The sequence below is a fragment of the Macaca fascicularis genome, chromosome 9, assembly GCF_037993035.2.
Source record: "Macaca fascicularis isolate 582-1 chromosome 9, T2T-MFA8v1.1".
In the NCBI taxonomy this organism is placed as follows: domain Eukaryota; kingdom Metazoa; phylum Chordata; class Mammalia; order Primates; family Cercopithecidae; genus Macaca; species Macaca fascicularis.
The window spans coordinates 25417745-25443346 of record NC_088383.1 but is presented as its reverse complement, the minus strand read 5'-3'; the positions used below and the strand labels follow the sequence as shown (position 1 = coordinate 25443346).

The 25602-nt window shown below is 36.5% G+C and overlaps 1 protein-coding gene across 16 annotated transcripts in view; it reads left to right on the top strand.

The window, feature by feature from the left end:
- ARHGAP21 (Rho GTPase activating protein 21) overlaps positions 1-25602 on the top strand; it is a 132718-nt gene that overhangs the window by 75364 nt on the left and 31752 nt on the right. For 14 of the 16 annotated variants that reach the window (XR_010577872.2, XR_012417536.1, XR_012417537.1 and 11 more), the window contains exons 4-8: positions 6742-6834; positions 8373-8451; positions 12390-12444; positions 19612-19641; positions 21000-22896. Coding sequence is in view for 13 of the 16 variants with exons in the window: in XM_074001240.1 (XP_073857341.1) it covers positions 6742-6834; positions 8373-8451; positions 12390-12444; positions 19612-19641; positions 21000-22896 (2154 nt within the window). In the remaining 3 variants the exon portion in view is untranslated. The remainder of the gene's footprint in view (positions 1-6741; positions 6835-8372; positions 8452-12389; positions 12445-19611; positions 19642-20999; positions 22897-25602) is intronic. The other 2 variants (XM_005564803.5, XM_045399694.3) reach the window with 1 other exon arrangement.

Below are 25602 nucleotides of genomic sequence, written 5' to 3'. Positions count from 1 at the left end.
GATTACAGGCATGTGCCATAATGCCCGGCTAATTTTTTTGTATTTTTAGTAGATACAGGGTTTCACCATCTTGGCCAGGCTGACCTCGTGATCCGCCTCTGCCTCCCAAAGTGCTAGGATTACAGGCGTGAGCCACCGTGCCTGGCCAGCAAAACCTTTTAAAAACTAGAGAGGTGTGGGATGAAAGAAAGGTTAGCATGATTCAGTTAAAACATGGTTTGCTTTTTTATATTGAACAGATTTTCTTATTTTGTTCTGTTTGTTATTACTTGAAGATCGGGTTAAGTAGAAAGATGGTATGTTTTTACTAATAATAGATATAATGTGATTGAGACCTGACAGGTGACATTCTACTGACAGTATCCAGAGATTATTGGAATTTGGGCTTGGGAGCTCATGGTAATTGCTGGATCTATAGATTGGAAACTTGGAGATACAAGTTCAAAGTGCTAGCTATCACTCTGCGAGTGAGAGCATTTTGAGTGAGAATTTGGGGAACACCTAGATTTAATAAGTTGGCACATCTTTCTTAGTACTTCTCTCCTTACCAAAAAACAAACAAATATACTAAGAAAGGACTAATAATCTGCCATAGCAGTCTTCTTCTTAAATTGGATTCTGCTTAATGACTTATGTAGGATGTATTTATCATATGATACATACAGATTTTTAATATTGGACATTGTGGTCTCTGTTAGACTCTTAAGATAACTGTGTGATACCAGTAAACCGTATCCCCATAATAAAAGTTAGAAGCCTGTTGTCAATGTTAAGAAATAATAGTTATAAAATATTTTAGGCAAACAAAATATAGGAAAAAATGTTACTTCTAAATGCTTGCCACCCATCTTTGTCCTCTTAACCTTTCAGCTTCACCTCCACCCCTCACAACCTTTCCTTTTCCTCCTTTCTCTCTCCCGAAGACATAAATGACTGCAAATATAAGGCCCTTTTATGCCACTCCTTTCCTATTCCCTTCCTCCAGAGGTAATTACTAGCCTGAATTTGGTGTATATTACTCCTTATTTTTGTTTTTTTCCTTAATAGATCCACAGTTTCTATTGCTCAATAAATTCTTCTACATCCTGTTTTTTTCTGTGCAGTCTGTTCTCCATCAAAGAGAAATAAGGATCCCTTTTCGTCACTCAGACATAACTTTGCTATGTATTTCAGTCTGTGTTGGGGTTTCAGTTATTTTTTTATCTGAAAAATAGATATTAATTTCAGTATGCTATTTATTTCCCTTAAATAACTGATGCTTGGTGCCTTCATATTCCATTATGTGATAAACCTCTTTAGCTTTCCACCTTTCTGGAGGGTATACTTCTTCCCAAGCTTATCTAACTTTCAGATTGGAGCACAGTCTTATTTCAACGGCCTTTTGTTGTATAGAGATAGACATTTTTCTTTGGCAATAAAGAAGCCAATGGAAAAAATACCATTTTTTGAAATATGTCTCATAAAATCAGAGATTTGGTTTGACTAAAAAAATTCTCCAAGTGTGAGAACTTTGAGAGAGAAGAAACAAAAGCTCAATCTCAGTGATAACCATTATTTTCTTTCTTTCTTTTATATTTTATTATTTTTTAAAGCCTATGGCACCTGGTATTCCCAGGCAGTCTCCCATCCAAGTATTAACCAGCCTCAGTCCTGCTAAACTTCTGACATCAGACAAGATTGGGCACATTTAAGGTGGTCTGGCCATAGACAAGAGCCATTATTTTCTATTGCTTTGCTCTTGATTAAAATGTAGGATAGTTTTTCTTTGTATAAACTATGTATTTTTCCAGTCTGTTAAGAAATATGTTTGTCTTGTCCTCAGAACTGTAGGATTTTCTTACTATCATGATCTGTTTCTCTGTGATCTTCATTATAGAGTCCTTGTTGTAACTGGCATAGTTCAAATTTTGTTGCTTCTTAAAAGTAATCTATTAGCTTTAGTCTGTTGTTGTTTTTTTTTTTGTATACTTAATATTTAAAAATTTCAAATAATTTAAATGTTGCAAGTGATTTTTGTCTAAGGCATTCTCCAGAGAAGGAGGTCACTAGCAATTTAACTCATCCTTTTTGACTGACAAAGCTCCCAGACCTATAGATGTAGCACTTCGGTTTTAGACACAATCTCTTTGAAGACAAGTCTATAGTTTGTGTCAGAGTTATTGGAAATTTTTTTAGTATAATCTCTTCTTACCTTTTCACTTTCTTTTCTTTCATGTTTCCCGTCCCATCCCCTCCCCCGGCAATATTCCTTGACTTCCCTATAATATGACAGTTGAGTTTTATGGGTGTCCTTTCAACCAGTATTTATTGCTCACTTGTGATGTGACAGGCTCTGTGTACCCAAGATCGTCTCTGATCTGTTTGTAAACCTGAAAAGTTTATAATCAGGACTGTCATAATAGTAATTTAAATACCTATGTGCACTAAATATTATATAAATGCTTTACTGGATTATCTTTTTTAATCCTCACAACAGCCTTGCGAGATAGGAATAATTATTATCATCATCCCCACTTTTCAGATCAGTAAACTGGGGGCACATACAAATCATCTAAAATCACTTGGATATGGGGTTGTCCATATGAAATACAGAATGCCTAATTAAACTTGAATTTCAGATAGACTACTACTATTTTTTAGTTTAAATATATATCAAATATTGCACAATCTGATGACCCCACTTGGAAAATGAATGACAGAGGTGGGATATTAAACCATGTAATATGGTTATAGGGCCCATGGTCTTAACTGTTGCACTCTAATGAATAGAGAGAATAGGAATCACATCCACCTGAACATTCAGTATTTAGATGGCAGCTACTACCTATATATAATTAATATTTTTACTCAAGTTATTTTTCCCCCAACTGATCACATTTACTTCATTGTAGACATATGTGTATTCTTTCTGATTTCAAATGTACTGTTCAAGTTCAGGTAAATTTACCTGTGCTTTTTATGTCTTTTTAAGTCAGTACTAATTATATATTATAACATAAAATGGTACTTTTTCTGAACCTGGTTACTTTAGCCATTCTCATCCATGTAAGATAATTGACTTTTTACCTTCTTTTCTGCAAATATAGGAAGATTTCACTGCATGTATGTGCCAAAAAGACACTCTCTTTTGATAAGGTTAGGAAATGATATTTGAATAAGGTATTTAACAGTTCTTTGAAACATGTCCCATGTGTTCTCAAAAAATCAAGAAGTTATAAAATACAGATGTGGAATTGAAAGATGCTTTTACTAAGAATTGCCAGGGAAGCCATCTGGGTCTGCTAAGTAATCATACAGCGAAGTAAGGAGTCATTTTTCCTGGTGAATTACCACGGTTCGGGATCAGGCTTTCAGTTCTGCATATCTAGAAATTTACTTATAAAAGCTATAGACCTGAGAGAGCTTGTGAATGACACACGTGTTAAATGTGATACTTTTGATTTCCAGTTCTGGCAAAATTGCGGAGCACGTACCTTAAAAAGAAGACACTCTTAAAATTCATGAGTCAAGTGTTTAACTCAAGACATAGAGCCAAGGTGTATAGAAATTGAAGAAAAGTATATTTCTTAGTGAAATCTGCTTATCTTTAAGGGATACTTACGGGAAATGTTTTTCTCTCTCTAGGAGGAATTGGATGATATCTAGGTAACAAGTCAGATTTTTGGAGAAAGTTCAGAAAGGAAAGTGAGCCAGAGGCCGGGCACGGTGGCTCACACCTGTAATCCCAGCACTTTGGGAAGCCGAGGAGGGCAGATCACAGTGTCAGGAGATCGAGACCAGCCTGGCCAACATAGTGAAACCCCGTCTCCACTAAAAATACAAAAAAATTAGCCAGGCATGGTGGCGGGCACCTGTAATCCTAGCTACTCGGGAGACTGAGGCAGGAGAATCGCTTGAACCTGGGAGGCGGGGGTTACAGTGAGCCGAGATCATGCCACCGCACTCCAGCCTGGGCAACAGTGTGAGACTCTGTCTCAAAAACAAAAAAAAGTGAGCAAGAATTAAAAGTGCAACTCTCAGCAGATGTAACAGTGCTTGCTATAGGATTGGACTCTATTTTAATCTGTTCCATCTTCATATGTTTTCAGGCATAGTGTATTGAAAGATTTGTCAGTGACAAAGTGTGTCTGACTTTACAATGGCAGTTATTTCAAAATTAGTATTTCTTTTATAGAATTAACACCACATTATTTTGGAACACCTCTATTCTGTGTAAGTGAAATTTTCTATCAGAATTTTCTGAAGTCACCGCATTGCTACCCAACCAACTTTTTATTATTTTGTAGAATTCATTAATGGTCATTTACATTTTGTATTTTTAAGTATGATATAATCACCTTTGAGACACAGTGGACTAGAAGACGTTAATAGGAAAAATGTCTCTTCTCTTTTATTATATAAATCTTTCCATGAAAGCAGTGACTTGATGCAACAAAACTTACTAAGCCTTTAGATCTCTAGCCAAGAATATAGATGTTTTTTCTTTAATGCCAACTATTGTAAATTTTAGATTGACCACAGAGTGACCTAACCCGATCACCAACTTGATCGGAATTCAGCGTTTGCATTTTAAGTGACTTGAATTGATAAAGTATTTTTTTCCTTTTAAATTAATTGCAGATGGACTGTCTACTTGAATACAGTAGAGCTTGAGAAATGAATCACTTTCAGTTACTTTTGAGGCAGCATGGAATTGCCACACTTGAATTCAGACCTGGGTTCAAATCCCTACGCTGCCTCTAGCAACTTACTGAGTCTCTTTTTCCTCTTCACTCAAATGGCAATTTTAGGATCATAATGCCCATCTTGAGGGCTTGTGTGAATTTAAACTAAATAATAAATGTATTAATTCGTTGAATAATTATTTATTGAATGCCTGCTCTGTGCTATGGATATTAGTGAGCATTGCAAAAATTCCTGCTCTTTATGTTAGAGAGATATACAACAAACATGTAAGCAAATAAAAATGTAATTTTAGGTAGTGAGTTGTAAGTTTTATGAAGAAGAAGTGCAGCACACACACAAAATTTCAAGTGGCAAAGGAAGGGATTTGGACTGATGTCTGCTGGCTTCTAAAACAAGCAATTTCTGCTATGCCCCATTGCCTTTGAAATCTCGCCATTCATTGCTTTAGAGGGCATCTTTCAGAATAAATGGCTAAGTATTTAAGGGGAGCTAGTGATAGATATTCCTTTATTAAGTAACTTCTTTTGAGCCATCTTGGTGCATACACTATGGTAACAATTCAGTTTTATATGGCAATAATTATGAACTCTTTATATTTGACACTCAATCATTTTTTGCTCAGTATTGCTGTTTAACAGGTAGTATGTTACTCAACACATGTATATGCCTTATTTTTTCTATTACATTCTTCTTTAAGGGTCAGGACTGTGTCTTCTACTTCAGTGATTCTCAAACTTAAGTGTGCATTGCAATCACCTCAGAGTTTCTGATTCAGGAGATCTAGGGCGGGGTCCACAAATTTGCGTTTCTAACATATTCCCAGGTGATACTGATGCTGCTGGTCCTGGGACCACACTTTGAGAACTACCGTGTACCTCCTTCTTCCCCCACAATACTTATGCTATTTATCACTTAGCTTAAATGTCCTCTCATCTGCGAATTTGTCATTGACTTCTATTTCACTGAAACAACTAGTTGTTCTCAAAATTTAATGTGTATTAGGATCACCTGGGAAACTTGTTGACAAAGCAGATTTCTGGTCAGACTCCAAAACATCCATTTTTAGCAAGCACCTTAGATGTTAATGCCAATGATCCATGGAAAACAGCTTGTGAAATTCCAACTTACGGGGTTGATCATGCTCTCTTCATTGCCATGACTGTATTTTGTATTTGTCTCTGATTGTTTTTTATATTACACTGTTATTTGTTTGTATGTCTTTCTCCTCCTACCAGACTCCCTGAAGGGAAAGGAATATGTCTTATTCATTGTTGCATTTTAAAGCTTATTAGCACAATGCAGTATTACAAAGCAGTAGAGGCCAGGCGCAGTGGCTCAGGCCTGTAATCCCAGCACTTTGGGAGGCCGAGGCAGGCGAATCACAGGGTCAGGAGTTTGAGACCAGCCTGGCCAATATGGTGAAACCCCATCTCTACTAAAACATACAAAAATTAGCCGGGCATGGTGGCATGCACCTGTAGTCCCAGCTACTCAGGAGGCTGAGGCAGGAGAATCACTTGAACCCAGGATGTGGAGGTTGCAATGAGCCAAGATTGCGCCACTGCACTCCAGCCTGGGCAACAGAGTGAGACTCCATCTCAAAAAAAACCAAACAAAACAAAAAACAAAAGCAGTAGAGTGAGTACTGCCTGTGTAATCAGCTTTGGCACTTGTTAGCTATGTGACCTTGGAGACTTTATTTAATCCCTCTAAGCTTCAGTTTCCTCTTTTATGAATGGTAGTAGTAGCACTTACTTGCTATGGAAATTAGCTCTGAGGTATGTACAGTATTTAGTGTGGCAACTGACATACGGAATGTAGCAAGTAAATGGAAAGCATTACAGTGTTGTGGTTGTCATTATGTTATGGAAGAAGCAAAATAAATGTTTGAATTAATGAAAACTCTTGCATTATAATTTTAGCATCCAAATTCAGGATATGTATTTAATACTTCATTAAAAATATTTGCTTAATTGTCTCAAATACTATTTTATATTTTGATATTTTAGTAAGGTATTGTGAAGTAAAATCATGCTTTGGGCTTCTCTGCAACAGGAAAACAAAGAAACCGCTTGGAACCAATGGATACCATATTTGTTAAACAAGTTAAACAAGGAGGACCTGCTTTTGAAGCTGGATTATGTACAGGTGCTGATACTCTTCTTTAAACAATACCTTTTAATTTCTTTTTCACTTTATGTCTTCCATATTTCAGGTTCGATATTTTTTCCTTTTGCATCTTTCTGTATGCTTTTTCCTTTTCCTTCACATCTGTTGTTACTAATTTTGAGAACTAATTATGTTTCTTGATGCCCATATGGATGGGTTTGAACAGAAATAACAATATAAATTGATACACTGTGAGCACTTTTAATTACCACACAGATAAATAGACTTTTAGAGGCTCTTTTAAGGAACATATTTTTCATGCATTGAATTTTGACAAAGGATTACAAAGTAGCAAAATGATGAAGGTATTTATATGATATATGTGAAATGATCTTGGATTTTTAAGTTCTGGAAGTGCCTGATCTGCCAGAGTTGAGTTAATTAATTTGCAGCGCAAAGAGTGGCTTAAGTCTCCAATGCAATGTAAGCCTGGCTTCATCTGAAGGTGTCAGTATATGTGGCCTAATTGGCTGGATGTAGTAGCTGTTTGTTCTAAAATGTTTTGTGATTTGTGATTTTAATAAAACCTAAGTAGAGATTTCATTTATGTTAGTGCACACTCTAAAATAGTTACTTTCTTTCGTTTTTTAAACATCAAACAATTTAAAATGGGAATTATTGAAAAACTATATTTCACTGCCTTTTAAATAAAATGCTATATTTTCACCTACAAATATTAGAAAGTAGTGGACATCATTGCTAAGATTTGTAAGGATGTACTGTTAATGTATTACTCACCTGAGTTATTTTTTTTATTACACTTAAAGTAAGCCTGATTTAAATATCATTAATATGTATAATATGAATATTAGTGTGCATATGGGATTTCTTTAGAATGTATTATCTGTTATATTTTAAGCCCCACATGATTGGGAAGGTGAAGTGGAGATATGCTGTGATAAGCACACAGAAAGTGCATTTTTGTCTATTTGCTTCTTTCCTCTGTTCTTTCTGTCCTCTGTTCTTTGTTTCTGTCTTTTCCTTTCTACTCTACTCAGAGTAGAAAGAACCCGGGAGGCAGAGGTTGCACCACTGCACTCCAGCCTGGGCGACAAGAGTGAGACTCTGTCTCAAAAAAAAAAAAAAAAAAAAAAAAAAAAAAAAAAAAAGACAGGGTAAGTGGAGAGATAATTAGTTCTGCAACTCAGGAAACAACTGATAGGAGCATAAGTAGTATAGCACTGGTCTTCTGGTGACTAGACCTTTCGAAATTTCTCAATTCAGTAATGACTGGAACTCTTACTTAGAACATGGCTAGTTGCACAAAAAGCTGGATATATTAAATGTATTTAAAAGATACTTTAAAAGTAATAAGATACTTTAAAAGTAATAAGCTAGGATATTCATATAATTATTTTGTAATATAATTATACTAATAATTTTCTCACAATTCTGTATTTTTTTATTTTAATATATACCACATTAAAAATAAGGACATTATTCAAGAAATATTTCAAAAGTGTTCAAAAGTGACTTTCTGCAGGATTTCTCATGTGTTTTTTAACTTCTCTTTGAAGGTGACCGAATCATAAAAGTCAATGGAGAAAGTGTTATTGGCAAAACCTATTCCCAAGTAATTGCTTTAATTCAAAACAGGTAAGACTCTTAAAACATTAATTTTGGCCAAAGATGGGTTTTACAAATCAATAGAGCACATAGATTTACTACAATCTTCTTTTTTTTTTTTTTTTTTTTTAAATTTATTTATTATTATTATACTTTAAGTTGTAGGGTACATGTGCATAACGTGCAGGTTTGTTACATATGTATACTTGTGCCATGTTGGTGTGCTGCACCCATCAACTCGTCATTTACATCAGGTATAACTCCCAATGCAATCCCCCCCTCCCCCCTCCCCATGATAGGCCCCGGTGTGTGATGTTCCCCTTCCTGAGTCCAAGTGATCTCATTGTTCAGTTCCCACCTATGAGTGAGAACATGCGGTGTTTGGTTTTCTGTACAATCTTCTATTCTTATAAGGAACTGTGGTAACAAGGAGATGTGGAACTTTCCCTCAGATATGATGCATTTGAGAGTTGCCAAGGACCAGCTATCTGAGGATAGCTTAGTTGGTGGCTTTGGCTTGACAGATGTATCAGATCTATGATTAAAATCCCATAGAGGCTGAGAGGCACACATTTTAGATTTACTGTGTTTACCCCTTTTATTTGAAGTGACAAATGTATAATTTGTTTATAATATATAAATAAATGCATACATAATTTATTTTAAAACCTCTTACTGGGGTATGTTACTTTTAAGTATCCTTTTGAACAATCTTCCTAAATTAATTCATTTGTTGTAACCAAGACAACAAGACATTCCCTTTTAATCCATTTGTCTGCCTGCATTTTACAGAATAATAGGATTTTGAACTCTGAAGTTAGATACGTATTTATAGAGTGACTGTCTATGAGACCTTGGAGATCATTTAGTCCTACTGTCTTTCACCCACACAACCAGAAAATTTTTCCAAATTACAAATAACCATTTATTATGAATTTCTGTCAAGGTTAGGCCATGGATCTGAGCCCAGTCAGATCGTCACTCTGTTGTAAGAGGTTCTTCTCAGATTCAAATGTAGGAACTTTTGGATTATCTAATGCTTTCTGTTGGCCAAACTCACCTGTCTGTAATTGAAGTGCAATTCTTCATTTTCTGAAGATTTTTATCAAGCTCTCCTAACCATATCTAGAGTGGCTCATGCTGCAATCTAAATTATTTACACCAATGCCCTAATACATTGCCATTTCTTACAATTAAATGACATGGTCATGATTAATTGATCTCAGAGTATTTTCTTTAATGTTTTAATATTTAATGGGATTTTAACAGAAAACAACTCGAATATTGCCTCTAATGTTGATAATGAATTTAAAGCCTCTCCAAGGGATAACAGATTTTGCCCAAATTTTTTTCCTCAAAATAATTTAGATCATCACAAGTACAATGATATGTTTTGTCAGCCCATAACTTAAAAGATTTTTAGTGTATTTGTTAATATCTCTTCTTTAAAAACCAACTTAATCATTGTTTTCTTCAAAATCTACTTTAATTCTTCTGTTCCTGGTGCAGTTCATCTTTCAGAGTAATAACACTTCAACCACTAAAATCAATTTGAATATTACAGAAATATTTTTTCATAATTTTATTTCCATTAAAAAAGTTGTGTTTCTTCTCTCAGCAGTTGGTAGCAAATGGGTAATGCAGCACAAAGCCCTAGAGATTCTGCAGTGTATTAATGTAACACGTGTCCCTGCGGGCTAGGTGCAGTGGCTCATGCCTGTAATCCCAGAACTTTGGGAATCTGAGGTGGGCAGATCACTGGAGCCCAGGAATTTGATACCAGCCTGGGCAACATGGTGAAACCCTGTCTCTATAAAAAATACAAAAAATTAGCTGGGCGTGGTGGTGTGTGTCTGTTGTCCCAGCTACTTGGGAGGCTGAGGTGGGAGGATCACCTGAGTCCAGGAGGTCAATCAAGTGAGCCTTGATAGAGCCACTGCATTCTAGCCTGGGTGACAGAGTGAGACCCTGTCTCAGAACAAAAACAAACAGATGTGTCCTTGTGCGGGAGTTTAGCGAAACATCAGTTTCTACCAATGCTAAATATTGAAATAAAAGTACCTACATATTTTACTAGTTAAATTTATTTGAACCTGTGGTTCTCATGGGTTTAGCATAATCTGAGCATTTATGAAACGAAACATAATGATTCAAATCTGTTAAGAGACACCAGTAGGTTATTTTGTTTTTTTGTTGTTATTTGATTGTTTCTTAATCTCTTGACTGTATTGGGGGAAAATCTATCTGATACTGTTAGCATTTGGTGGAGATAGTAGCACTGCCTTTGCCATAACTTTTTATTTTATTTTATTTTATTATTTTTTTGAGAGGGAATTTCATTCTTGTTGCCCAGGCTGGAATGCAATGGCGCGATCTCAGCTCACTGCAGTGTCTGCCTCCCAGGTTCAAGCAGTTCTCCTGCCTCAGCCTCCTGAGTAGCAGGGATTACAGGCACCTGCCACCATGCCCAGCTAATTTTTGTATTTTTAGTAGAGACCAGGTTTCACCATGTTGGCCAGGCTGGTCTTGAACTCCTGACCTCAAGTGATCTGCCTACCTCAGCCTGGGATTACAGGTGTGAGCCACTTCGCCCGGTGCCTTTGCCATATCTGTACGTAACTCCAGATCACAGGATTCAGTTGTGTTTACCCCTTTGAACTTTCAAAACCTAAGGAAATTTCTCTATCGTTTTCAACAGGAAATTTACAGAACCAAAATAAAATTAGACTTTGAGCTATCCCTGCAAAGGCACTAAAAGTAAATCATAGGCAAGAAAGCAAATAGTTGAAATGTTATATAGTTATTAAAAATGAGTCATCTCAGTCGTTGTGATGGTAAAGCGATTTCCTTCACTTCCGAGGCCAGGAGGGAATATTGCACAATTAAGATGTTTAATATTAGTTGGCTGGGCGCAGTGGCTCACGCCTGTAATGCCAGCACTTTGGGAGGCCAGAGTGGGCAGGTCCCTTGAGGTCAGGAATTCGAGACCAGCCTGGCCAACGTTGTGAGCCCTCCTCTCTACTAAAAAATAGAAAAATTAGCTGGGTGTGGTGGCGTGTGCCTGTAGTCCCAGCTACTCGGAAAGCTGAGGCATGAGAATTGCTTGAACCCAGGAGGCAGAGGTTGCAGTGAGCCAAGATTGCACCACTGCACTCCTGCCTGGGTGACAGAGCAAGACTCAGTCTCAAAAAAAAAAAAAAAGAAAAAAGAAATTATTTAAAATATTAAATTTGAGGGTTCTTTGATGTTAATGAATTTTAACTTGATGAACAGAATATATGACAATCTGTAATTTGTTTTGTGACTTGAGTAAAACAAATAATTGTATACTGATATTGTTAGGAGTTTTGTCTTGGGACTATTTAATATAAGCAACATACTTTATATTTCTAAATTAGAAACATGTTATGAAGAAGACTTTACTGATAATGAATAGCACAAACATGCCAGGGGTCCGTCCCTCTTTTGTGTGTAGTTAACTTATGTATACAAAGGTGACTTCTTCTCATTCTAATGATTTGATTTTAAAAATAAAGATGTAAGAATACCAAAAATAGGCCAGGCGCGGTGGCTCAGGCCTGTAATCCCAGCACTTTGGGAGGCCGAGGCAGGTGAATCACAGGGTCAGGAGTTTGAGACCAGCCTGGCCAATATGGTGAAACCCTGTCTCTACTAAAAATACAAAAAACAGCCGGGCGTGGTGGCGGGCGCCTGTAGTCCCAGCTACTCGGAGGCTGAGGCGGGAGAATGGCGTGAACCCGGGAGGCGGAGTTTGCAGTGAGCCGAGATCGTGCCACTGCACTCCAGCCTGGGCAACACAGCGAGACTCCGTCTCAAAAAAAAAAAAAAAAAAAAAGAATACCAAAATCTTAAACAATTTAAAAAATACTTCTGAGTTAACTGTTTTTCCATTAAGTCTTTTGATACACTTCTACCTCTCCTAAAATAGTATATATATTCAATTTCAGTGATACAACATTGGAACTTAGTGTTATGCCAAAAGATGAAGACATTCTCCAAGTGGTAAGTTTTATTTATTCATATATGAGTTGTTTTACAGTCATGAATGTTAGGAAAATATTTTTGGGATGGAAGTATTAAAGATTGAATTAAAAAAATTCTAGAATTTAAAAACCCTCTAGTTCCTTTTACAGAATCTGGAATTCTCTACATTTTACAAAAATCAGACCAAAAATACCATTGTCAAGTTTTTGCAATTAAGTGACATGGAAATGTTATGTTGATTCTACAGTGAACTCTTACTGCTGTCATTTAGAATGAGACTCCTAAAGCGTTTGTCCTAGTGTTGCCTTCTAGTTCATCCTTGGACCAAAGGTAGAGTTCAGAGTGCAAGTGCATATCCCCAGGAATTAGAATCTTTTTTTTTTTTTCCCCTTCTCACTATGTACAGAGAAAAAAAAAAAAAATAGAATCTTCTTTTTTTATATGAGGACAAATTTTATGATTGCCATTTCCTAATTTTCCAATAGATATTACTGTTTGTAAATTCACCAAGCAGTATTGTAAGTAGTATCAATTCATTCCTAAAATGTTCACAATGAACAGAGTCTGTACCTTAAGGGGAAAATATGTTACAGTTTTGAAATGAAAGTTGAAAACTTTAGTATTTAGTCTAAAATTGTTTTCTGATGTTTATAAAGAAATAAATGGAATACTTATTTATTAAGCTTAAATATTGCTGAAAGAAGATGATAAAAATATAAATTTCGGCTGGGCGCGGTGGCTCACGCCTGTAATCCCAGCACTTTGGGAGGCCGAGGCGGGTGGATCATGAGGTCAGGAGTTCAAGGTTAGCCTGGCCAACATGGTGCAACCCTATCTCTACTAAAAATACAAAAATTAGCTGGGCTTTGTGGTGGGCACCTGTAATCCCAGCTACTTGGGAGGCTGAGGCAGGAGAATTGCTTGAAACCGGAAGGCAGAGGTTGCAGTGAGCCGAAATCGTGCCACTGCACTCCACCATGGACTAAAGAGTGAAACTTCATCTCAAAAAAAAAAAAAATCTATCTATCTATATATATGTATATATATGTGTGTATATACACATATATACACATACATATATAAATATATACACATATATTTCATTCAATAAAATACTTTATATATTTTACTTTGTATATGTATATGTGTATATATACACATATATATACACACATACATATATAAATATATGCACATATATATTTCATTCAATAAAATAATACTTTCCTTCCATTGATTTTGCAGTTCAGTAGAATAAAATAGAAAAACTCTTTAAGTAACATACTGACAACTAACAGATCTAAGAAATGGCAGTGGCCACTGAAGTATTTATTTTTAATTCTTTTTGGTGAATAATTGGATTTTTTTCTTATTATCTATAGCTAAATTCAAGAAAAGCAGGGAGATTTATCCACTCTTTGTCATGGTAATAGAAATGGTATAGTAATGTTCTTCATTTGTAAGGCAGTAGTTTGAACTTAGCTCCTCAAAGGCCTAAATAATCTGTAAACATGTTTTACAAAAAAAATCACTAAAGCTGATCCTAAAGAGTCATTCACTGACATGTAAACTATAATAAAGTGAAACTCATGGGGATTAACCCCATGTTTTCAAGGCATGTAGATTTTATGTAGGAATGGCTTAGTACTGAAAACAATTACTCTTGTGAAGTACACAGTTCAGTTGGAGTTGGGAGGCTCAGGAAGGCAGGTACAGTTAGCTGCAGTAATTTTCCTGGGCATGCAAAAGTGGTTGTAGAGTTCCTACCCTGACAATTCAGCATAGTGATCATGTAGCAGACATAACCACAGACACGAATGGCTGTGAAAATCACTAGACTAGAAATAAATAGGGAATTCTTCTCTAGTGCTCTTCTTATAAAGAAGATGATGTATAATGGTAGCGAAGGATTTACCTGGCTTCCTCCTTGCAATCTGAAGGCTTGAAGACAGGATCAGCTTCCGAAACTGAACTGTTCTCTGATCTTCAGTAGACCCTTTCCTTGCCAAGGTGAAGGCACTGGTTGGATGGCTCTTGGAACAGTGCTCATTTCACAGAATGGCTGGCAAGGAAGCAATTAAATGCAGAATCGCCATGATATCCTGCAGTGTGATTGATGAAGAGCAGCAAACCACTTCATGCAATGGAAGGAATAATTTTGTAATGATATGATTAATCGAAAAATAGGTTACTTAAAGAAAAATTCGTTTTTTTCTGTTACTCATTCATGTTCTAGAATAGTCTGTCTTGTTATATTTTATTTAAGTAAATCTAAAGTAAAAGTAAAATATAAAGTATCCCAGAAACAGAGAAAAACCAGTTTAGTAAATAACATGAGCATACAGATCTTCAAGGCTCAGCAGTAAAGAGTTCTGGTATACTGTAACATAAAATGTATTTTTAAAACATGGTATTTGAATTACCGTAATCATTAAGAAATAAAAGCACATGCCTTTAATCATAAAAGAAAACCCTACTTTTAAACCTATCCTTAATTCACATTTGAATGTAGTGTAATTCATTAAGAAATCAAAGGAGTATATAATTCTCTGTCTCTGACATATATTCCAGAGTTAAAATGTTCTTTAAGCGGTCTTCAGAAGTACTTATGCAGACCTTAAATTTGTTATTCAAACTATGTGCTTTTAAAGATGTGTTTGTTCCCATGAGGTTGAAAATTTATCGTAAAGAAAAGCAATGGGTAATGTGAACATTTTTACAGCCACCGTAAAAATCATTTGCCCATGGAAACACTTGTAGGTTGTATATGTTTGCCTGGGCCACAGGATTGGGTAGTGCATGGAGGTTTTTTCTCTTTTCCTGAAGTGATATACAGACCAAATTATTTTAGAAGCATTCTGCTTGCCTTTGAGAGGTGGCCTAGAAAATTCAATTTGGCTTAAAACTTGACTCATGTAAGGACAGGTATATGATTATAGGTTTCATAATTCGTGGATGACAATGACAGAATGTTGAAAACCATGAAGTAAAATTAAGAATAATTCATTTCTGTTTTTAAACTACTGCTAGTAATAGTCATCCTGTGCTTGGCAGCCTCATTTTCTAAACCAGCATATATTTTCTAGCTTAACAATATGAATAGTATTACATTCATTTTAATCATTTTGACAGTATTTTGTTGTAATATTTTAGACTCCAGTATCTTAGGCAGGTTCGTATTTATTGCAAAATAAAAAAGTTTTTTATTTTATTTTCAAAAACCAAAATGGTTTTGTTTCCCCATTAAATGTTACCTATGCATGAATGAAATAGCCACACCAATCCAGTCACCTAAACAGTGATCGTGACTCTCAGTCTATTTGGGCTGCTGCTGTAACAAAATACTTTAGACTGGATGGACTATAAACAAATTTATTTCTCACATTCTGAAGGCTCGGAAGCCCAAGGTCAAGGCTCAGGTAGCCTTGGTGTCTGATGAGGGCCCATTTTCTCACAGATAGTACCTTTTCACTGTGTCTTCACTTGGTGGAAGGGCTGACACAGCTCTCTGTGGTCTCTTTTATAAGGTGACTAATTTCATACATGAGGTCTACCCGCATGACCCAATCATCTCCCAGAGGCCGCATCTCCTAACTCATTCACATTGGTGATTAGGTGTCAACGTACAAATTGCGGGAGGGGAACACACAAACATTCAGACCACAGCACTGACCAAAGAGAATACTTCCCTGAGTGAAATAGTGGTAGGAGAACTAGATCGGGGCATTCCTCTTGGTTCATCACCCAAGATATTTTGTTAAGCATTTGACTCCATTGACTCAAAAATTAAATTTTAAGTTAATCGGTTTTTGTAACTCTGGAGATTCTTGGGTATGTCTAATATTTGGCCATGACATTTTAAACCTACTTTACGCTGTTCTGTGTTAAACACAGCAAAGTTAAACAGCGTGTCTGGTATAATAAGGAAGAAAGCAAATGGTATAAGGATTTGAACTCGGGCAGGTCTGAGATGAAAGCCTGTACTCTAAATCACAGTCCTATACTGCTGTTGAGTGGAGATGAATTGTTTAGGTGGCTTTACCATAAGTCACCCTGCCAGTTGGTATCGGAACTGTTATTCTAACGTGAACCTTGGGGTTCTGAGTCCAGTTTTCTTTTTTGCTGCTCTATGGATATGTGACATAAGTTGAAAAATGTAATTTAAACTAAGTATTTCTTGAGGTTTATTAGAATTACTTTTAAAATAAGCATTTCATGTGTTTTATAATCAGTATAATATCCTATTTAAGATTAGCCATTTGTCAAGTGTATATCTAGGTGGTCCGGCGTAGAGTAAGGGAAGCAAGAGTATGATTCTGGAGGGTTCTTTCATATTTTGCAAGTTAGCAGCAGTTTACTTTGTAATTTTTTTAAAATCTGTTTTTAAATAATTACAAGAATAGCATGTGCTGGTTGAAGATATTTGAAATAACGCAGAAAGGTATAATAAAAAGAAAGTCCTTCTTCTTCTATACCATCCCTTTCTCCCATTCCCTACGCTGGCATGGTTGGCATCTACCAACAAACATGAAGTTATTCTTGCTTTTATCATAGGTAATGGCATTAAATTAATGACCTGTTAAAGATGAATTGAAAGGCAGGAATTTTAATCTTACCACCTTTTTTATTCTTCAGGGTTTTTTTTTTTTTTTTCCTCTGTTTTGTTTACCATTTAATACACAGTATCATAGGTATGGTCATGGTGATTTTGATGTGACTGTAAAAAATGAACTAGAAGATTATTTTAGGATTATTTAGTTACTATTAGGCACTGTACATATAATCAAGATCCAGGCTGTTAGTATTAAGTTGTATTTAACATACCCTTTAGAGTTCTAATTCCAAAGAAAGAATTCTTTGGGTCATCTTTCTTATTTCCTTCCTCTTCCTCTTCCCCCGCTTTTTTAGAGCTTTTTGTATCTAGTAGGCAAAACAGGGCTGCCACTATTCTGTTTTCATTAGAGAAGGCTTCAGTTTTAAAATACAAGCTATTTAAACTCCTATAAGGCGTAATACTTAAGTACAAGGGTAAAGAAAGCTCAAGAAGGAATGTGAAGTGATATACAAAAAAGCTGAATGGAAAAAATGGCTAAAAATGTTTTGTCATATTCTGTTGAATTCACAAGAGCTAGTCAATTGGAAAAAAATTAAATGTCTATTTCTATCAAAACACCTACATATATTGTAAAGTATCCATTTGGGCTTAAAACCTAACTAAAACTCAGAATTGTTAATACTGAATATGTAATTCTTATGACATTGGTTTCAAAAATAATATTCCTCCTCAAATTTGAATAAAGGACATATCTTTAAAACGTTAGTTCTACCCGGGCATGGTGGCTCACACCTGTAATCCTGGCACTTTGGGAGTCCGAGGCAGGTGGATCACTTGAGGTCAGGAGTTCGAGACCAACCTGGCCAACATGGTGAAACCCCACCTCCACTAAAAATACAAAAATTAGCTGGGCTTGGTGGCTCATGCCTGTAATCCCAGCTACTTGGGAGGCTGAGGCAGGAGAATCGCTTGAACCCGGGAGGCACAGGTTGCAGTGAGCCAAGATTGCACCACTGCACTCCAGCCTGGACAACAGAGTGAGACTCAGTCTCAAAAAAAAAAAAAGTTTTAGAACAGCATTTCTCAAGCAGATATTCTAATTATTTTTCCTCTGCGGAAAAAAATAGGTTCCCTAGTGAATAAGTTTGTACTTTGAAGTTTCACAATGTACATTTTGTGAAAAATGTTCTTGAATGAATCCATATTTTATTATCTCTACCATATTGCTTACATTAGATAATAGTACTGCATGTGTGAGATGTTCACTGTTCATGCATGCGTGTGTATGGATTTCAGGACCCCTTGTGATAACTCAGAAGTGGGGACCTGTGACTGTATTGCACGCTATTTAGCATTTAGAATTGCCATACAGAAATAGTAGAGATGTCTGAAGTATGTAAAATATTCCCAAGTTTTAATAGTTCCAGCCATATACTTCTATTACTAAACAATATTTCTTCCCAAATTTGATTAAAGGAGTTATTTTTAAAATACTAGTTCTAGAATAGCATTACACAAGTAGATATTCTAGTTTTGTTAAAACCTCTGGGAAAAAATGGCCTCCATAGTGAATAAGTTTATATTTTCCCTTCGATTTTCACAATGTACGTTAATGTCATAGTGGTTTTGAGAAATCAAAAGCTTGCCAAGTGACTCTACATCATTGACCGTGGGGACCTCCTCTCCCCCATCCTCCTTTTCAGGTGGTATATAATAAAATTACACAAGGACACTGTGGGAAATGCTGTTACCAGATAGCACAGTATTTTCTCATCCAGACACAATTTTCCTATTGCAGAAAAGTATTGGTATGGATTCTAATCAGCATGGAAAAGATAGACTTGGTGTGTCAATGCACATACCCAAACTGCATGTTTGGATTAACAGTATTCATGCCATAAAAATATTATGTAGACATGTTTTCTTTTATATGCCTAGCTTTAATTTCTCACTGCATTCTAGTCTGTGTTCTATAATGTTTATTATAGGTTAACAAGAATTATTCTGGAAGTAATATTTTTATGTGTATCCAGTAGTTATTTTTGCAAACTAATACATTAGTACAAAAGGCACAGTGTTGAAAGATCTTAATTTTTGAGTGAAACTTACTTAATAAAAGTCATTTTCCCCCTGAATCTTAGTGTAAAGGCAGCTGCAGTCTGCTGACAGCTTGTGGTTATGCTCTGATTTACTGGGGAAGGAGGAGGTTGTACTATTTTAAATGCATAATAGAGCATTCGTTTCGTCATCTGGAAGCAGAGATGGAAGAAGCTCGGGGGAAATGAGAGACATCACTGTTGCTCTTGTGGAGGGAAGCTTTGTAGCATGTTATCAGACAGCAGTGCATATTGAAGAAAATATTTGTTAGGAATGCATGTCACCAGATGTATTTTGCTTTCAAGAATGGTAGACACATCAAACAAGAATCAGATAAAAGCTTGAGAAAAAGATGTTCAGAAGAATACTGGAGTTATTCTTTATGCTTCACTGCCCTTTACCTCTCTTGGTACCTTCCAGAGAAACAAGTATAGATGTATTTTTAGCTTGCCGTTTCCAGCATCAATATGACAACATGATTTTGTCTTTATATCAGTAAGCAGCTTCTACTATGTTTTCCTATTTTCTGCTAGCTACAATTTACAAAGGATGTCACAGCACTGGTAAGAAATGCACAGTAGCCATTTCCTTGCTTTTTAAGTCATGTTTTGTAGAGATTTGTAATAAGCCAATCTATTAAAAACTGTTCAGTTTGCTTAGAGAAGTCCCTCTATCATGTTAATCTTACTAATTTGCAGAATGTGTTTGTGATAGATGGTTTTCCATCCTTATTTTTTATTTTTATGTTTGGTTTTTTTTTTTTTTGTATCCTGTACATAACTGATGCTACAACGTAATATTTACCTGCATCAGTGTATGTGTGTGTGAAAAAAATATATATATATATTTCTTTTTTTTTTTAAGTATCTCACCCTCTTCCTGTCCCTGCTACTTTGCTGTTATGTTTGTGGCTGCACTTGAGCTTTGCAAGCTGTCGAATGCAAAGACAAGATATGCTGATAGTCTTGAGTTAAGCTTGTTTTGATTAGGGGAAGATGTGTTACCACACCTGTCTCAGATGCTGAACATAGCCCCTGTGTTGCACTGATGAGCTCTGTTTTGTAAAGTCTCTATAGTTAATTTCTGTTATTCTTAAGGCTTTAAAAATATTGCTGAATAATTTTACAAATAGTTGATAAAAAACAATTTGACCTGCATGCCTGCCTGTTGGTAATAGAGAAATGTCTCCTCATAATAAGTAAAAGAGACCAAATAAATTTGTATGATATACTTTTGCATTAGCTTAAAATAAAAGTATAAATTATATACAGAACGATGAGTTACCTTTTTTCATATTTTTGTGCCTTTATTGTGTGTGCTTTATTTCTTAAACTTGCATATTCTCTTACTTTAAATATTAAAATTGGTAGCATGGCTGCTGATGGGCTTAGTTTGTCAAAATGGATTATTCTCAGGGACTCTATAATGGTTAATTGACAAGATGCTTCAAATAAATTAGATTTAATTTATGATAGTAGTAGTACTTAAAATGCATTTAAGATTTTTAATATTTTCACCTTTTCTCTGGCAAAATACATGAATCTTCCTTTACTGGGATTTATTTGGCAGCCATTTAACCTGTCGACTGCTGAAAAATCAGAAGGCTTGAATGGGGAGAATTTTAGAAGCAATATGGGTACATCTAATTGATTGGGTAGAAATTTATGAGTTTCACATGTTTTGAGCAAAGAGGTGATTGTAATTTGTATGTGTTGCAGATTCTACAATGTATTTGATTTCTGAGAGACTAGCTCTTTCTAGATTTGTAGAGTACCCTTATGTTGTGTTTGCATGCATGCTATAGTGAATGTCACTCAGGAACGAGGTAGGGCATAGTCAGATAAAATAGTAAACTGTAAAAATGGAAATTATTATTCTTTTTGTGAATTTCCAGTGACACCTTTCTCTCATTTCTATACAGGCATATTCTCAAGATGCCTACCTGAAAGGCAACGAAGCTTATAGTGGCAATGCCCGCAATATACCTGAACCTCCACCAATCTGCTATCCCTGGCTGCCATCTGCCCCGTCAGCCATGGCACAGCCAGTTGAAATATCTCCTCCTGACTCATCATTGAGCAAACAGCAAACCAGTACACCAGTACTGACACAACCTGGCAGGGCCTATAGAATGGAAATACAAGTGCCTCCATCACCAACAGATGTTGCAAAATCAAACACAGCAGTGTGTGTTTGCAATGAAAGTGTAAGGACTGTCATTGTGCCTTCTGAGAAGGTTGTAGATTTGTTATCCAATAGAAACAACCATGCAGGTCCTTCACATAGAACTGAAGAAGTGAGGTATGGCGTGAATGAGCAGACCTCTTTAAAAACAGTGTCAAGAACCACATCACCACCATTATCAATTCCCACCACTCATCTAATTCATCAGACTGCAGGCTCCAGATCATTGGAACCTTCTGGAATTTTACTTAAATCTGGAAATTACAGTGGACATTCTGATGGAATCTCAAGCAGCAGATCTCAAACTGTGGAGGCTCCCTCTGTATCTGTTAATCACTATTCGCCGAATTCCCATCAGCACATAGACTGGAAAAACTATAAAACTTACAAAGAGTATATTGATAACAGACGATTGCACATAGGTTGTCGGACAATACAAGAAAGATTAGATAGTTTAAGAGCAGCATCTCAAAGCACGACGGATTATAACCAGGTCGTCCCCAACCGCACTACTTTGCAGGGACGACGTCGAAGCACCTCTCATGATCGAGTGCCCCAGTCTGTCCAGATACGGCAACGCAGTGTGTCCCAAGAAAGACTGGAAGACTCAGTGCTAATGAAGTATTGTCCAAGAAGTGCATCTCAAGGAGCACTGACGTCTCCATCTGTTAGTTTTAGTAATCATAGAACTCGTTCATGGGATTATATTGAGGGACAGGATGAAACCTTAGAAAATGTCAGTTCTGGAACTCCAATACCTGATTCCAATGGAGAGAAAAAAAAGACTTACAAGTGGAGTGGGTTTACTGAACAGGATGATAGACGAGGTATTTATGAAAGACCTAGGCAGCAAGAAATTCATAAATCTTTTCGAGGTTCCAATTTTACTGTGGCCCCAAGCGTTGTTAATTCTGATAACAGGCGATTGAGTGGTAGAGGAGTGGGATCTGTGTCACAGTTTAAAAAAATTCCACCAGATCTAAAAGCACTGCAGTCAAACAGAAATTTTCAGACTACTTGTGGAATGTCACTGCCTCGGGGTATTTCACCAGACAGGTCACCTCTTGTGAAAGTCCGAAGTAATTCTCTGAAAGCTCCTTCGACGCATGTCACAAAACCATCATTTAGCCAGAAATCATTTGTTTCTATCAAAGACCAAAGACCAGTAAATCACTTGCATCAGAATAGTCTGTTGAATCAGCAGACATGGGTAAGGACTGACAGCACCCCCGATCAGCAAGTGGAGACTGGGAAATCCCCCTCTTTATCTGGAGCCTCTGCCAAGCCTGCCCCTCAATCGAGTGAAAACGCCGGTACTTCAGATTTAGAACTACCCATCAGTCAAAGGAATCAAGATTTAAGTTTACAAGAGGCTGAAATTGAGCAGTCAGATACTTTAGATAATAAAGAAGCTGTCATCCTAAGGGAAAAACCTCCATCTGGACGCCAGACACCACAGCCTTTAAGGCATCAGTCTTACATCTTGGCAGTAAATGACCAGGAGACTGGGTCAGACACTACCTGCTGGCTGCCCAATGATGCACGTCGAGAGGTCCACATAAAAAGAATGGAGGAAAGAAAAGCCTCGAGTACCAGTCCGCCTGGCGATTCCTTGGCTTCCATCCCATTTATAGGTGAGCTTATTTAGAGTCATTGGCTAATATGCCAAATGTAGAAGAAAAGTATTATTTCTAGTTCAATAGGCACAGAAATCTTAACAGTGTGATTTCAAAGTGTTTGTAGGGAATCTCATAAGCTGTGCTTCAACCAGAGCTTTTATCCTCTTTAAAGGTTATTTCTAGTACCAATTTTCCTTTTTTAAAAAAAAAAAAATTTCATGTACCTAGTACCCATTTCAAGTTTTTATTTTGATGAGACAAATTCCTGAGATTAAGGAAATCAGCAAAGCAAATTGTACCTAATTGTTGATTCATGTGAATCAAAAACCAAGTGGAACAGTTTTGATAATTAGTTACCAACCTTTCATGTAAATGGTGCTTTTACTCTCTAAAGCATATTTCTTTGTAAATTTAACGTGTACTGAGAGAAAAGACCTCTTCATTGTCAAGTTAGTTTGCCATACTGTAAATCCTAGAATAGATTTAGAGAAGTTACTTAAATTATAAGCGTGTGCCACAGTTGCTGGCACCCGTCCTGTTGAGTCTTCTGTCTGCTCCCTCCCACCCCAGATCTGTTCTCCATACAGCAGCCAGTGTGATGTTTTTATAAATGTCAATTAGATCACACCACTCCTCTGTGCAGAACCCTCTGTTTTCTTCCCATCCATCTCACCCAAAATAGCATGCAAAATCCTGTGGTCTGAAAGGCCCTCCATGGTCTGCCTCACAGCTCCGTCTCTGATGGGGTCAGAGAGGTCCTGCCTCGTGGTCTCTTATCACAGTCTTCCATGTGCATCCCATCTACAGCCTCGACAGCCTCCTTGCTGTCAGGCGTGCCTTGCTACAGGGACAGGTACAGCTGGTTTCCAACCCTGGAACACATTCCAGATAGTCACAAGCCTCTGACTTCCTCATAACATTTGGGTCTCTGCTCAAAGATCTTATCCAAGCAGCCTTTGTGACTCACCTATTTAAAACAGGTATCCCACACACAGACACAGAAATTGACACTCTCTTCTTAAGCTTTTTTATTTATCTTCGTATTACTGTTTCCACTTGACATGGTTTTTTTGGTTGTTGTTGTTACATGTTTCTCAGTAGAACTAAAACATAAACTACATGAGAGCAGAAATTTTAAATCTTTGGTTCACTTTTGTGTCCCTAATGCCTAGAACACTGTGTGGCATAAAGAATGCACTCAGTAAGTATTTGTTGAGATAATGGCTAAAAGAATTTTGAAATGCTGGTTAAATGTATAGCAAAACAAGACAGTTCTCATCATAATGACTGTGCAGCTCTAAATCATCTGCTAACGGGTGATGACTTATGTCCTTAATATTATCTTCATTTTATAAGTGAGAAATTTAAGGAATAGAGAGACTAAATAACTTCTTTAAAATCGCACAGTAAGTGATAGAGACAGGGTGTCTAGGTTTGCCTCATTCAGCCTCATCGCAGAGCACAGCTCCAGGGAGGGTGCTGTGTATGTAGAATGCCTGTGAAGAGCGCCCCCTGGAGGCGCACGATGCAGGGGCTTTTTTCCTTCTCTTTTTGCCACCAGCCAAGGCCCATACTTCTATTCCCCTGGTGCCCAGTGGGTTTATGAAAAGAGTTCTCCATCATTTTACAGTATAATATGCTTCTCTTTGAGTACCAGTTGAGTTTTTCTTTTCTATGGGAACATTTTTAAAGCTGTTGAGGACTGTTGTTTCTTTTCTATAGAAACATTTTTAAAGCTATCAATTGTAAAGCTATTGATAGCTTTAAAAATATTTCTTAAGAAAACACTTAATTGGATAGGTGACACTAAAAGCTTTTTAAAAAAGTTCCACACAGCTTATGTGTTTTTATAAATAGGATATATTCAAGTTGTCAATGTTGTAGGGAATCCCAACCTAAATTGTACCCATATTCATATGTATACCCCTAAGGCCAAACTCAGCAAATAGTAGACTCCTGTCATAGATGAAATCTTATACATCATCTAGAATAGATATTTTATAGAAAGCAACTGAGGCGAATGATTGTTTTATGAGGTTTTAAAATGTAAAAAGTCCTACAACCTGTAGCTGTGTTTCACTGGCCTGTGCGATCTTATCAGAACAGTGGCATCATATTTTCTTCCTACGTAATAACAACAATATAATTAGATTACACTGGAGTATTAAAAAAAAAGTGCCGGATATATCTGTTAATATTTCTTCCTAGTTATGAAGTATAGAAATAAAGAGTTAATTATGTTATTAAAGAGGGGACTTTGGCTAAAATAGAAAATAAAGATCTGTATAATTCTGTATACATATAGATTGATGAAAAGAAATCATTTTATTTACTAAGAATAAAAGTACTCTGTAGTTCCTATCTTATTTGACTTTTGTCTCCCTCCCGCAACTGCTCACCTCCTGCTGTACGGCCCAGTTACTAATGGGCCATGGACCAGTACCAGTCTGCAGTGCAGGAGTTGGGGACCCCTCCTATATACTAAGGTTCTAGGAGGCATACAGGCATACAAAATGAATACATTTTGTTTTTAAATTTGAAATATTACTCATTAACAGTATTTTGTTTACTGTTCCCACTCCCCCCCCACTTTATAAAGCTACATAGTAAGTCCTGAAAATAAATTTCAACTTCTTTTATAAGTAAACACAAACCATAACAATGTGAGCTGTTCATGAGTAATCCTATGGTGAGTAGCAGATACTGCAGTGTGTTCTAAAA